General features: G+C 40.2%; 1 protein-coding gene across 1 annotated transcript in view; it reads left to right on the plus strand.

Moving 5' to 3' along the window:
• The first annotated feature begins 1,101 nt into the window (after positions 1–1,101).
• Positions 1,102–16,235, plus strand: part of TAF4 (TATA-box binding protein associated factor 4) — a 157,150-nt gene continuing 142,016 nt past the window's right edge. Inside the window, exons 1-2 of the mRNA XM_030213018.1 lie at positions 1,102–1,339; positions 1,443–2,492. Of these exons, the coding sequence (XP_030068878.1) occupies positions 1,102–1,339; positions 1,443–2,492 (1,288 nt within the window). The remainder of the gene's footprint in view (positions 1,340–1,442; positions 2,493–16,235) is intronic.

The raw sequence follows: 16,235 nt of genomic DNA on the forward strand, positions 1-16,235 counted from the left end.
TTTTCTAACTGCTCCATTAAAGAATGAGCAATACTCAGACACACCGTTTCCCTGAGCCTTTCAGTTTTATCAAAGCTACCGCCCCCCCTCCTCCACACGCATACATGACATAACTGGGAAAAACTGTAAAATGAGAGACAAACCCTTAACGTAAAGGTAGAAGCCAAAAACTGCACTTGTACGTTCTGATACTTTACAGGATCTCAAGCTCTTTACACCTCTAATAGGCGCCAAAATTGCAAGAAAAGGTTTTCCCGAGTTTCTTTACAAACAGGAACAAAAACGCGAAGGCATTAAAAGTGCGGCACACCACAAGTTATATATCCACATTGCCTTTTCAATAATAAAAAAAAAAAAAAATCCAAAAACGAAACAAAAAGAAAAAAATAGTAGTTAGAAACCAGCTAGAACTGCACTACCTGCTGCAATATCCTGAAGCGTATTAGTATTTACCAGCAACAGAGCCAAGCTTCCTTCCCAGGGGGGAGGAATAGGAAAGGGGAAAAAAGGGGGAACACATGAGAATAAAAATATGTTGTCTCCATCACCTCTCTCCTAACCTTACCGTGGCACAAGACACTTGTCCCTAGATAAGCCCTGCATAATGTAGGAAGAGAAGAAAACAGCTGTAAGACAGAGAAAGATAAGAGGCTATTCCATCCACGATGCCCTATCCTGAAGAGCTGTGGGTCAGGAACAGTAGTAATCTCCTAGGCTAAGCAGTGAACACAACCCAGACCCAGCGGCAGACAGCCCAGGTGTGGCGCCCTCCGGACCCACAAGCGCAGCCATCTTAGGGTTCGGAAAGAACAAAAGACTCCCGCAGCAACACCCACACTCAGTCCCCGCAAGCTTGAACCTCTCCATTACAAGCCCCGTCCCATGCCCCATCCCAGTCCCACCACCATCCGCACTTCGTTCTCATGATGGAGCCCTCTGGCCGCCCGGGCTCCCCAATAAAGCTCGTAGCCATTTGCCCCCGCTTTAAAACGGAAGCGCCGGCCAATCAGTGGTGGCCGGAATCCCCCGTCGGCGTGATGTCACGGGACTGCGCATGCGCGCTGCCGTCGGGCCCGCCTCGGTGGAGCAGCGGGAGTAAAGATGGCGGCGGGTTCGGACCTGCTAGATGAGGTTTTCTTCAACACGGACGTGGACGAGAAAGTGGTGAGCGACTTGGTCGGCTCCCTGGAGTCCCAGCTAGCAGCCTCAGGCCATAACGCGCCGGAGCTTGGCAGGGCCCAAGGTGTTGCCAACCACGTCGCCGGCCCGGGGCTGGGAGGTAGCGCGAGCGTCCAGACGGAGAGCAAAATGGGACTTGCACAGGAGATGACAAAAGCAGGTAATGTGGGGAGGGGGGTCAGGACGGGGCGCGCGACAGGGCGCGAGGGGGGCCCTGGCTCTCACTAATGTGTTCCCCTCTCTCCCTTTTTCTCTGTCTGCAGCAGGGGCTGGAGTGCAAGCGGGGGTGATTAATAACAACGGCGGAGGTGGTGGCGGCAGGTCTCAGGCTTCAGCCCTGGATGGCACCGTGTCGGCCGGCACTGAAACGCCCGGGACCCTCGGCCAGAGCAAGTCGGTGGTGATCAGCGCCATGGCAACGAGCACCATGCCCAACCACGGCTCGGGTAATGGCAAGAGCGGCCCCGCCGCCCTGCAAACTTTGAATGGGAGTAACGTGCTGATGAACTCGCACCATGCAGGAAGTGCTTCTGCCGTTTTTCCCGGCGCTCACACCGCTCCTCCTGCTGTCACCCTGGTCAACAACGGGCCCGGCTCCGTGGCCAAAGGTAACGGGAACACTGCTCTGCCTTCTGGGGCTAGTACTGTCATCCAGACTTCTTTCCTGAGCACGCCGAATGTCTCCTGTACAGTCATCTCGTCCTCTTCGTCCTCCTCTTCATCATCCTCCTCACAGCCGGCGACGGGTGGACTGGGATCCGGACCCACGACCACTACCCCCACGACCACCACCACAACCACCTGCGCCATGGTCAGGCCGCACCTTCACCTCGGACCTGGTATCGCCACCCAGAATGGCAGCAATACTGTGATCAATTCCACCCTCAGTGTGCCCAGTCTGCCCTCTTGCGTGGGCTCAGGGGTTGCCCTGCAGACATCACTTCTGAACAGCCAGCCTGGGGTGGGTTTGTCTACTGCCTCCTCTACCCAGGTGATCAAATCCGAGTGTCCCAAAACCATCATCCAGGTGCCCCAGCAGCCAGGGCAGCCCAACCCAGGGAACATGGTGATTGGGCAAACTATGCAAACCGGGCTGCCCAGCGTTGGCCCAAATCTGGGTGGCATTCCTCCTCCTGGGACCCCAACTGGAATGGGCAAGAGCACTGCCAATACAGTGGCTTCAAGTTTGCCAAGAACTCCAAATGTGACCACAGGTTGTCTCCGAGCCACTATTACTCCTCCGGTTTTAGCACCTCGTTTGCCTCAGCCTCCCCAGAACCCTCCTAATATTCAGAACTTTCAGTTGCCACCAGGTGAGTAAATACATCAATAACAGTGTTTTTGCTGCCCTCATTGACTGGTGGTTGTTTGCTGAATATGACACATGTTTCCTATTTAAGATGTCCTGACACTTTATAACTGAATGTACCTGTTCTGAGCAATACTCGAGATCGAACCATGTTATAGCATCTGGACTTTAGAAACGTCTTGCAGTCATAATAGTGCTTAGGAAACGAAAACTAAACATAAGCAGGGGAAAGTTGGATGAGAGAATGTTGCTGTTAAAGGGGATATTTGTTTAGTTAACATATTGTGTTTTGAAGTATGTAAGTAACACTGACAGCTGGGTGGCCTAGCATAGCCTCTTTCCCTGTCCCTGCATGTCCTTGCCTTGAAAGGAAAACTACTTGGTAGCACAGTAATAGAAACTTTGAGTGGCTTTATTCTTCCCTTATGCAATAATTGGGTTTTGTTTTTGTTTTTTGGAAAACATTGTTTCTAAACTAAGAACAATTGAGGGAGTGCACAAGGTTTTCATTTAAAAGCCTCATCTGCGAGTAAACAACTTTAAGAAGACGTAGGGTTGTTAAAATACCATATGTGGTAAGAAATGGTTTTATAAATGATTCTTTCATGAATCTGTATGCTAAAGTGAAAACTTTTTTTATGTGATTGATGATTGTAGTGCAAAAACAAGGAATATAGTGGAATTAGAAAAGGTGCAGAGAAGGGCAACGAAAATGATAAAGGGGATGGGACAACTTCCCTGTGAGAAAAGGCTAAAGTGGCTGGGGCTCTTCAGCTTGGAGAAAAGACGGCTGAGGGGAGATATGATAGAGGTCTATAAAATAATGAGTGGAGTGGAACGGGTAGACGTGAAGCGTCTGTTTATGCTTTCCAAAAATACTAGGACTAGGGGGCATGCGATGAAGCTACAAAGTAGTAAATTTATAACGAATCGGAGAAAATGTTTCTTCACTCAACGTATAATTCAACTCTGGAATTCATTGCTAGAAAATGTGGTAAAGGCAGTTAGCTTAGCAGAGTTTTAAAAAAGGTTTGGACTGCTTCCTAAAGGAAAAGTCCATAGACCATTATTAAATTGGACTTGGGGAAAATATTTCTGGGATAAGCAGCATAAAATGTTTTGTACTTTTTCTGGGATCTTGCCAGGTATTTATGACCTGAGTTGGCCACTGTTGGAAACAGGATGCTGAGCTTGATGGACCTTTGGTCTGACCCAGTATAGCAATACTTATGTACTTATGCTCACTTTCTCCACTCTTTACTAAGCCGTGCACTAATGTCAACATACCTATTCACTTTGAATGGGCTGTATCGGCATTGCCGCGCAGCTTTAAGGAGGGTTTATTTTGAAAGGTTTAAATCTACTAATGCAAAATAAGTGATTTAGAAGAACATACACGTTGCCATACTGGGACCAGATGGAAGGTCCATCAGACCCAGTATCCTGTTTCTGACAGTGGCCAATCCAGGAGGTCACAAGTACCTGGCAGTATCTCAAAACAGTAAGGGCTCTGTTTACTAAGCCGTGCTGTAGGCGGGCTAACATTTTAGTGCACGGTAACTATCCTAGAAATAAGCAGTAGCTTTTAGACTTTTATTTTAGGAAATTATCTAAACCTTTTTAAAACCCTGCTAAGCTGACTGCTTTCACCACATTCTCTGGCAACGAGCTGCGGAGTTTAACACATTGAGTGAAAAAATTATTTTCTCCATTTTGTTTTAAATTTACTAATTAGTAACTTTGTTGCCTCTCCCTTAGTCCTAGTATTTTTGAAAAGAGTAAATGTCTACCCATTCCACTCCACTCACTATTTTGTAGACCTCTATCCTATCTCCCCTTAGCTGTCTCTTCTCCAAGCTGAAGACCCCTAGCTGTTTTAGCCTTTCCTCATAGGGAAGTCATCCCATCTCCTTTATCATTTTCATTGCCCCTTTCTAATTCTATTTTTTTTTTTTTGAGATGCATTGACCAGAATTGCAAACAGTATTTGAAGTGCTGTTCGCACCATGGAGCGAAACAAAGACTTTATAATATCATTTTTGTTTTCTATTCCTATCCTAATAATTCCTAACATTCTATTTGCTTTCTTAGCTGCTGCAAACTGATCAGAGGGTTTCAACTTATCAACGATAACACCTAGATCCCTTTCCTGGGCAATGACTCCTAATGTGGAACCTTGCATCATGTAGATATAGTTTGGGTTCCTCTTTCCCAAATGACTACCTTTGCACTTGCTCACGTTATACATCATCTGCCATTTGGATGCCCAGTCTCACAGTCTTATAAGCTCCTCTTGGGATTTAACAACTTTGTATAACTTTTTGTGTTATCAGCAAATTTTAATTACCTCACTAGTTATTTCCATCTCTAGCTCATTTATAAATATGTTAAAAAGCAGTGATCCCAGCACAGGCCTTAGGGGAATTCCACTATCTATCCTTCTCCATTGAGAATACTGACCATTTAACCCTACTCTCTGTTTTCTATCTTTTAACCAGTTTTTAATCCACTACCTCCTATCCCATGACTTTCTAATTTCCTCAAGACTTTCATGAGGTACTTTGCCAAATGCCTTTTGAAAATCCTTTATCCACGTTATCACCCCTTCAAAGAAATTTCCTGGATCACCTCTGAAAAAGTTTTAAAAAATTGTCGTTACATTGGCCTCCTGCCAATATTTTGGTACCTTGCTTGATTTTAAAGATAAATTACATATTACTAGCAATTTTTCTGCAAGTTCATTTTTCATTTCTATCAGTACTCTAGTATGTATACCATCCAGTCCAGGCGATTTGCTTCTCTTCAGTTGTCAGATTGCCCCATTACATCTTCCAGGTTTACAGAGATTTGTTTGATTCATCAGCATTGAGTATCATTTCTGGCACTGGTATCTCTCCCACATCTTCGTCCGTGAAAACTGAAGCAAAGAATTCATTTAATATCTGTACTATGGCCTTGTCTTCCCTGAGTGCCCCTTTTACCCCTTGATCATCTAGCGGTCCAACTGATTCTTTTACCTGCTTTTTGCTTCTAATATACCTAAAGTTTTTACTATGTGTTTTTGCCTCCAGTGCAATCTTTTAAAAATCTGTTTGCTTTCCTTATCAGTGCTTTGCATTTGACTTGCCATTTCTTATGCTGTTTTCTATTATTTTCACTCGGATCCTTCATCCATTTTCAAGGTTCAAGGTTGCATTTATTTGATTAATCGCCTAGTGCGGTGCCGTCAAAGTGATTTACATACATTAAAATCTAAATTACGTCAAAATACAGCGTGTTAGGATAATTACAATATAAACAGGAAACAGGGAGGAATAATCCAAATACAATAAAAACAATCCTACAGTATCTCACAAGATCCTAAGGCAAAGAAGTCTGACAATTAGAAAAAAGAAATCAGCTAATGAAAGCTGACTGAATCTGAAGGATTATTATTATTATTATTTTTTTAGCCCTAATAGTTCCTTCACCTCACTTTTTAACCATGCTGGCTATCATTTGGCCGCTGTCCTCCTTTTTTTAATACATGGAATATATTTGGTGTAGACCAGGGGTAGGTAACTCCAGTCCTCGAGAGCCGCAGGCAGGTCAGGTTTTCAGGATATCCACAATGAATATGCAGGAGATAGATTTGCAAGCACTGCCTCCATGGTATGCAAATCTATCTCCTGCATATTCATTGTGGATATCCTGAAAACCTGATCTGCATGTGCTCTTGAGAACCGGAGATGCCTACCCCTGGTCTAGACCTCCAGGATGGCATTTTTGAATAGCATCCATGCCTGATATAAGTTTTTGACCTTTGTAGCTGGTCCTCTTTGGCCATTCTTATTTTATCATAGGGGCTCATTTTCAAAGCACTTAGACTTACAAAGTTCCAAGGGTAAGTCTAAGTGCTTTGAAAATGAATACCATAGTGTCCTTTGAAAATGAAATGCTAATGTATTGGATTTCTTTTGTGTGCTTAATCCAGAGATTATATCAAATCTGATCGTTATGACCACTTGTTATCAAGTGTCCCAGGGCCATTAGCTCCTGTACCAGATTATGTACTCCACTAAGGACTAGGTCTAGAATCGCTCCCTCCTCATGTTAGTTCCTGAACCAGCTGCTCCATAAAGCAGTTCTTGATTTCATAAGGAACTTTACCTCCCTAGCATGCCCTATGTTATATTTACCCAGTCAATATCAGGGTAATTGAAATTGCCCATTATTACTGTGTTACCAAGTTTGTTTGCCTCCCTAATTTCTGATAACATTTCTGCATCTCTCTGTTCATTATGGCCAGGTGTTCGGTAGTATATTCCTATTATACTATCCCTTTACACATGGAATTTCTGTCTATAGGGATTCCAAGTTGTGTTTTATGTTCTGCAGAATTTTTAATCTATTCGATTCAAGGCTCTCATTAACGTATAATGCTATTTCTCCACCAATTCGATCCACCCTGTCACTGTGATATAACATGTACCCTGGTATGAGTGTGTCCCATTGGTTATCTAAAAAGATTTCAACAATGGATATATTTTCTTTTTAGTCAGATGTTTCATTTTGTGAAGGACAAATCATTTTCCTGAAGCATTTTGTGGTACAGTAAATATTTGGTGAGACAGTTTTATAATGTATTAACATAGTGCAGATAGCTTTTTAATCTAGCTTAAGATTTGAAGGCATATATGGATATTGGAAAGTTTCAGGCACAAAACATATGCAGCAGGTTTATTTTTTCAGTGAACCATAGAAAGAAGCTGATTCAGAGCCCAAATCTTCTGTTTACTAAGAACATTTACACTTTTTGTTCAAAGTTTGTAAAGTTGAGTTATTATCTACTTAAGTCATTCCTTGGCATATTATGATAATTGTGAGTTTTGTCATGGTTCCCCCTGTTTGTTTTCTTTTTCTTGTTTTCTTTTTACACTTTAATGAAATATAATTCATTACTAAGCATCACAATGAATGGATACTGTCCTTGGTGACAAGGGATGGAGGGGGTTTACAGAACCTGATGTTGCCTGTCTGAAACATTCAACATGATACATTTGCTGAATAAGGGAGGATGTTAATGTAAATATTCCACTTAAATTATATATTTAACTTGGTGCATTAAGTAAAATCACCCTTGACTTCAACTCTACAAGGTAAACAACAGTTTTTTTTTGTTCTGTTTTGTGTTTGTTGTTGTATTAAGGGTAGTGGTGTTTTAGTGTAGGTAATCAGGAGAATGCTAACCAAAGTGTCTGTTTTTTTAAAGCAAAGCTAATGTGATGTCTCCCACCCCTTCCCTCTGTTCTCTCTTCCTCAACCCACTTTTAGTTGAACTGAGCAGAAGGTGTATGTCTGTCATTGTGAAATCCACAGCATTAGTACACATAATTGTGAAGTGGCTTACGCTAGGATGTGAGAACCTGAAAATGTTTTTCATATTACAGCATAATTATTAAAAGGATATGATTTTAGTTAGGATCACTGTCAAACTTTATCACAGTACAATGACTGACGTCTGTTATAATCTTATAACAGGCCTCCAAGTACCTTTATAATGAATAATACAATACATATTCTTTTTTAATTTACTCAGCCTTTGAAGCATTTTAAAGAATATTGGAACCAATGTAGCAGTTTACTAAAACATGATTTTGTATCTGATTTTACTAATAATGATATATATAATAAATACTGAGGTTACATGTTGCAGAGAAAATTCCTAGTTCTTCTGTGGACGGGGCAGAGGATTGGTTGCTTGATTTGTAAAGTAGAAAGGTCAAGTTAACCAACTTCAAGGTTTGCCACACTCAGTCTTTTTCACTTTTCTTTGCTGATGTAAAGCACTAAAGTGTGATGCTCTATACCTGCAAATGGAGTTTGTACTGCATGCTTTCTAATCTGAGTCAGTAAGGTCTGGGTGCACCCCAGAGAAGAGGCCAATGCTCATCAAATTCTAAACCATTGAGGGACTACGTTATTTTTAAATCTCCGGTTTTCTCCACTTGTTTTAAATAGCTTTCCTAAAAAATTAAAAAAAAACTCCTCTCCCCCACCCCACACACCCCCACCAGCTAGATATACTTTCAGAGCAGAAAGGAAGTATCAGCCTCATGTGGGCATTGCTCTTTCTGCTGTTAAGGGATGCCACATTAGCAGCATCTGTCTTCCCTTCCTCCCTTGGGTTGGGCATTTGCCTCCGCAGTGTGCCCAATCCCAGTTGTCCTTGTTGGACAAAGAGCTCAAATGCTCTTCTGGCTTGAGCTCTGGGACTAGCCCAGAAGTAATGTATTACAGTTACTTTTTCCATATGCTTGTGTGTAGTTCTGTAGCTGAGCACTATTCACGCGTATAGTTAGTGGAAAGAGAAGCATTTCAACCTTGTCATGTTTTGAGTTGTCAAAGCTGTAGAGGCTTTTCTAAGGGAATAAGTGCAAATGTATAAATTAGTCTATCAACAACTGACCTGAAAATTCCTATGAATAATGGCTCTGATACTTTTGTTTAAGTTTTTATCGAAACATGTTCTGAATAATCTTTATAATTGTATTGCTTCACAAACATGTAAGGGAAAAGGATTTGGATTTATCTGATGTCTTTCCATAGTAGTTTAAGGTGAGTTACATTCAGTTACTGTAGGTATTTTCCTGACTACCGGAGGGCTTTCAATATCAATTTGTACCTGTAAACAGCCACCCCTGATGTAGGTGCCATAGCAGCTTTTTTAGCCCAGGATCTTCATTGTCTTTGTTATTCTTCCGAGGTAGTTATCAGTATGTGTTACAGCAACTTAACTGGGAAAAAAAATCTGTGCTAAAAGGACTGTCTTTCTGTGTAAATAGGTCTTGTTTTAGTAGACAGAAATACAATGTGAAACTGAATTCCTCCTTCTGGGTCTATGGGAGAGAGTGACTAGGAACAAGGATTGGAGATTATACTGCGGTTTGCAGGTGGACCATTCTGTAAGGGTATGGGATGGGGGATTTTGATGTTATAATTAGAGATGGAATGAAATATTGTGATCCTAAATTGTATCCTACACTCCAGTTTATCTTTGAGAATGATTTATTAGGTTTTGAATCAAGATGCGAATTAAAATGATCCTCAAATATTGTGAAATGTCAACAACTTCCTAACTGTATTGAGACCAACATAATTCCTTCATCCCACTGCTGTCCACATTGTTTGTGGATTTGCTGAGAAGACTGAAAATATATAATCTTATCTTAGTGTCAGGCACCTGTATGCAACCCTATTAGGGGTTTCTATGAGGATTTGTCTGATCGGACCTTGACCTCTACTTCTCTGTGCCTTTTTAATCCAGTATCTGAAGTCACTCAGCGAGTCATTATCCTCCATAGATCCTGTACCTAGCTGACTCATTTCTTACCCAACATTTATTTGTTATTCACGACCTGGTTAAAAGTAGTACCATCAACCTGGAAAGAAGCTAGGGTGGGCCGCTACTTAAGTCCAGCCTTTTCACTCTTCAGGCTATTGCAGTATTTCCATCTTGCTTTCTGTTACCAAGATCACAGAGGAAATAGTGGCAGATCAACTTATATACTTTCTGATTTAAAGCTAGTGGTTTTCATCCAAAAGAATCCAGTTTCAGATAAGTCTGAGAATTAAGCAGCTCTAGTTGCAATACATAGTGAGCTCTGGTGCTTCAATGATTCTTGAATGGATATTTTTTTATCCTATTGGATATGACTGTTGATTTTTTAAATCTTGTTTATCATACTCTTAATAAACAGACTGAATTTTGGTATTACTGGCCTAGTCCTACAATGGTTCCAGTTGTATGCATTGAATGTTTTTTGTATCCTTTTGTGAAACAAACTTTCTCCCCCCCCCCCCATTCTTTCCCCGTAAGAACATAAGAATAGCTATGTGGGGGCAAGACCTGTTGTTCATCTAGCCCAATATTCTGCTTAAAGCAGTGGCCAATCCAGGTTACAAGTACCTGGTAAAATCCCAAAAAGTAGCAAGATTCCATGCTTGTGATACCAGGGACAGCAGTGGCTTTCTCCATTTCTTTCTCAATAGCAGACTATAGACTTTCCTTCAGGAACTTGTCCAAACTCCAGCTCTTGTCTTTTCCTAGCTTTCCTGACTAACCTGATACAAGCTTTTGATATTGGTGTTCATGTGTACAGATGATATTCAGCTGGTATGTCCATATGACCCCAATGGATCACTTTCTGTCAGCAAGGATTACATTTAAGATTTAACCTTGGTCCATAAAATATTTAATACAGGGCTTCCAGACTTTCTATCGCAGTTTTTGATTCCTTAACCTCCATAATGTCTCTTCGGACAATCAGAATTCTTGTAATCCCTTTCTTTAGAGTTCAGTGTCTTGATACTTTCCAACAAGCTGTTTTTAGTGTGATAAGACTGTACTTTTGGAATGTTTTTCCCGTGCATCCTTCACTAACCCATTTAAAGAGTGCTTTGGAAAATTATCTTTTTCAAGAAATATGGTAACAAAGATCTGGGTTTTCTAGCCCATTGTAAACTGGAATGTTCTACTTCTTTGTCACCTTTTTATCAACCATCCATTTTCCCCTGTCCTTTCATCCACCCAGTTCTCATTGGATTGCTTTTGTGTTTTACTTATATATTTTGATATTTGTCAACATTTGTTTATTTCTGATCTGAAGAAGGGCTATCTTCGAAAGCTAATCAAAAATGTACTAAGTCCAGTAAAAAAAAGGTATCACCCTATTTTCTTTTATATGTTTTGTTTTTATTTCTATTTATTACCAATAAATATGGGAAACTTAAAAGTTCCAGTTTTCCATGACTACTTTAGCAGGGTACAGCTTCTGAAGAAGTTTAAGCCCAGATGTTTCTTCTTGTCCTCTGCTGTCTATCCATTTCTTAAAAGTGTCTTCCTGTATTCTCTTACCCTAAACATAGTTTTGTTTGAGATTATTTTAATATATTATAGAACTTGATCTCTGTTTTCCTCTTTTATCTCAGTTTTCTATACTTTTACAAATTGTAATCTGCTGAGTTGGAGTCTTGATCAGTAGTATATCAAAAAATAAATGAACTTGAACAGCAACTCTCCAAAACCTCAGGTTCTGTCTTGATGTGGCTTCTTCCTTGCTTTTATAAACTAAAACTTACACTGCAAAAATCTAACATTCTGAAGCAGTGTGGTTTTCCCTATTTATTCCAACAATAACTGATACCTTGCTTCTACACAGGGGACATTCAGCAACTGAGTATGTCCTGCAGTAAACCATTTTAAGCTGTGATAAGAGTACGCTAACTTAGTAAAAGAGCCTCTTAAGTTATTTGATTGTGTCTTGTCTCTCTATATGCTTATAAGTTATTATGAACTCGAGAACATCTCCCTCTGAAAGCAGAAAGTTTTACTATTTTCAGAGGGGAGATGTTCTGAAGTGAGCATATTAATATCCCCCTGTTTTTTAATAGTTTACGATATTTGATTTACCACCCTTCATATGACCAGAGTGGTTTACAATACAAAATTAAAACAGAAAGGAATGGAAGTAAAAGAAAAGACGATAATCAAAACATTCAACCCAGAAATTAGTTGATCTTTCATATAAGGAATGGCAGTGCTGGTTACTTTATTTTTATAAGTTATTATAAACACTCCCAGTCTTTGAGGGCCACAAGTGGCTCAGGATTTCAGGATATCCCTAACGAATATGCATGAAAGAGATGTGCATGCCTACTGTCTTCATTATATGTAAATCTCTGTCATATGTATTCGTTAGGGATATCCTGAAAATCTAGCCCTTGACGACTGGAAGTGAAAACTAAGGGCCTAGTTAGTTTTCACTTAATTATAGTTCCTATAATTATGGGTAGCATAACAGATTGTTCTAAATAAATATGAAGAAACTGAGGGCCAGATATCAAGAAAATTTTAAGACAGAATCCTCTGGGTGACCACTGACTCTACAGGAGACCCTTCTTCGTAGTCTCATAATTTAACTGTGACTTTTCTGTATTATCTGACATTTTAAATTCACTAAGAATGGCTAGACTGCCTAATGCTCCCATAAAAAAGTAGTATGCATTGATTCCTGAACTACCTGGTCTGTCTTTATCCAAAGTGGTACTGTGCATATCTTTACTCTTGCTTGCATTAATTGAGCAGCATAAAATTGTATTGTTTTGGGATCTTGCTGGTACTTGTGACCTTCATTGGCCACTGTTGGAAACAGGATGTTGGGCTTGATGGACCTTCGGTTTGTCCCAGTATGGCAGTACTTATATACTTATGAGTGGAAGATGGGGAATGAAGAAACACTTTATGATTGGGCTTGTTTTGGGGTTCTGGACATGGTGTGGATGGCATGATGGAGAAAATAAATATTACTTTTCAAGCAGGTCAATTAGTTAATGATCCATACATCTTGGGCAGTTTTCCTCAGACTGGTCCTTTTTCTCTTCCCTCACCATCAGCTTGCCACACAACTTTTCAGGGCATCCCTAAGTAATGTGTATGAGAGATTTGTGTATTGGAAAGAATACACGCATATTATATGTTTTGTATTTATATATTTGTATGTTTGTCTAGTATGTGTTTTTAATATGGTTGTTTTCATTAGATTTGTATTTGACTAAATTGGCAAACCAGTACAAACTTTAATTTTGTATATGTATTTAAAATATCATGCTTATTAAGGATTATTATCTAGAGAGGTCCATCTAGTGTGCTCAGTAAGATGGTTAGTATTGTTACCGCTGCATATTGCCACCACTGACCCCGCAGCACCTCCTCATGTCTGCATTTAGTCTGTCTTCTTCAATCCCACCTCCTCAAAATTCCTATATCTTGATTTTTGTCTTTCCAAAAGTTTGGAGGGAGTTTCTTAGTTTCCACATATAACTAGAACTTAATGTAAATGTTTTATATTTTGTCTTCTCATTTGCTGGAATGTGCAAAGCATATTACATCAGTAAAAACAAATAATTATTAAGTTAATGAGTGCAGCAGAGTCCCATTGCCTTAGCGTTCACACATGGTAAGCAACTTGTTTCCATGTGTACTTTTTTTTTTTTCCCATTGCTCCCATAGACCTTATATGACCCCAATGAGTTTGTTTACACTGTATATTAAGGGATTTAAAAAATATCAAGACACTTCTTCTTAACTGGATTCTGTACATGTTTTCTTTACTGGAGAATTTTCACATTTTCAGGGGCTTTTCTAATGAAACGTTATTTACTTTAATATGAAACTTTGAGGTCTCGTACTGATAGCTTGATAACTTTCTGGTAATATTTGGTCACCCATCTTGTTAAAAGTTTCAAGAGCTTTGTTCTTATGATGTGAAAATGATTTCCTGGAGTAATATCAGTCTAAGTGTCTGATATCATTAGACAATGGCTATTTCATAAACTTCACAAGAACGTATCCTGAACTTTGTGTCCTGTTTGTTGTCATCAGTCATGGAATGTACAGTCAGTAGACCGCTCTGTTGTCTGGCATGCCTCTCAACTTCTTAAATAGTGCTGCTTGATCTGACCAGCATGGCTGTTGTCTGGAGGTAGTCGCCTTGCCACCCCCCTTCAGCCTTCTCCACCTTTGCTCTCCCTGTTTATGATCATCTTCTATTTTCATGTTTAACCAAAATGTTAATCTCTTTTTCAGCTGTTACTTGGGAGAGGAGTTAAAAGATGTAGCCCTTAACTGAAGTTCCTTTACTCCATTTTCCCTCTGTTAAAAGTTCATATCGCACTTTATATTACAGATTATGCTGTAATATTAATGGTGGAAGGGAAGACAAAAGAGCATGAGAACTGCCATAATGGGTCACAATAAATGTCCATCAGGCTCACCGTGATGTTTGCAAACTAGAGAGCTGCATGGGAATGGGGATTGTGGGAATCATGCAGAACCTGTGGGAAACCCATGAGTATGATTCCCAAGTCCATGGGAATACCATAGGAGTGTACTCCAAATCTTTGGTGACACCAAAACAAGGCTTGGAATACACCGAGAAGCTATTGGAGCCACCTGAATGAGGCTTGGAAAATACTGAGAAGAAGCTATTGGAGCCCCAGTATGAGGCTTAGATTACACTGAGAGAGGCTATTGAAGCACCGGCTCGCTCCACTGCTGCTTAGAAATCAAGGCTTTGCCATTTTGCAGGTATAATACACGTTTGCTCTAAGCTATTTCATCAAAAATGTTGGTGTCAAAAGATTAATCTGAAATAGTTTGAACCTTTTAAGAATAATTGAATCTGCTCTAAAATATATTCCACATCTCTTAGTACTGAAAGTACCTGCGGGTATGAGTGGGAATGAAATGGATCTTAACTGGGTATGGGTGAAATTTCTGTGTCTATGCAACTCTATTCAAAATGTGAAACATCACAAGTTTTTGGCACATCTGAAAAAGTAACTAGTTTTCCATGAATAAATCCACATCGGATTTCCCCAGGTCTGCTTTAATAATGATTTACGGACTTTTCCTCCGGGAGCTTGGCCAATCCTCTCTTAATCCAAGTTATATAAACGGATTTTACCAAATTGTCTGACAGTATTGTGTGCTGAGTGAAAAACTGTTTTCCTCAGTTTGTTTTAATTCTGCTACTTAGTAACTTCATGTAGTATCCCTTAGTTTCTGTACTTTTTTGAAAGAGTCAATAACCCAGTGTTCTTCAGTGCAAGGGCTGGAGGCCAATGGCGGCTCCTGGAGCCTCTGTGGTGGCCCTCATCATTTTGGGGTTCCCCCCCCCCCCCCACTACTCTGCCTTTGTTTTCAAGGTTATGACAGAAAATGGAGGAGGGGGGGAGAGCCACTTGCATGAAGGACGAGGCATTTCTCAGTAGAAGAAGATAATGCATTTGGAAACGCCCACACCCTTGAGTTATACCTCCAAATGAAAAATTTGAAGGTGGCCTAGTGGAGATGTATGTCATTGACACACACTGGTTAGCATCACAGCCTTGCATGGAAAGAGTTGGTGGCTTTCAGTTCATTTGAATCCAAAGTGGCCTCAACTTAAGTAAATTAGCGAAGACCAGGGCATTTTCTGCAGCACTGTGAAGCGGCCACGGAACGTCAGCACTCGCATGGTCCACATGAGAACCTTGACCATCACTCATAGCTACCTCAGAGCCTCTTCATACCTCAGAACCCCCCCCCCCCCCCCCCGGTGTAAAAATCATATATATATATATATATTAGTGACATTTATATCCCACATTATCCCAAACAAGTTTTGAGTTCAATGTGGTTTACAATAAACAGTATAGGATGCATAAGAAAGTAATTTGTTGTAAGAATCCAATTTTACATTATAGTATCATAACATACTGGGATAGCTATGGATTCTTAACATTTAGAAAATCTATTATGAATGAGAAATTGTACATGAAGTAAAGAGAAACGTAACAGTAAATAGAGTAATAACCAATTCAGCTAATAATTGATTGTTTGAGATATGGTTGTTCTTTGTGAGGGTTTGGTTGAATAGGAATGGTTTGAGGATTTTGCGGAATCTAGTATATTCCTGTATATTATTTTGGGTGGTAAGGAGTTCCATCATTTAGTTCCTAGGTAAATGAAGTCTGCAGAGTGGACAGCTTTGTAGATCATTTATTTGCAATTTGGGAGGTGTAGTCTGAGATAGTTTCTTGCCTCATATTTATTGTTTCTTTGAGGTAAGTTGATTAATGGTACCATATAGTCTGGGAGCTGTACTATTTAGTATTTGAAAGATAAAGGTACATAATTTGAAAGTGATTCTTGTTTTGATGGGGA

The sequence above is a fragment of the Microcaecilia unicolor genome, chromosome 8 (assembly GCF_901765095.1).
Source record: "Microcaecilia unicolor chromosome 8, aMicUni1.1, whole genome shotgun sequence".
In the NCBI taxonomy this organism is placed as follows: domain Eukaryota; kingdom Metazoa; phylum Chordata; class Amphibia; order Gymnophiona; family Siphonopidae; genus Microcaecilia; species Microcaecilia unicolor.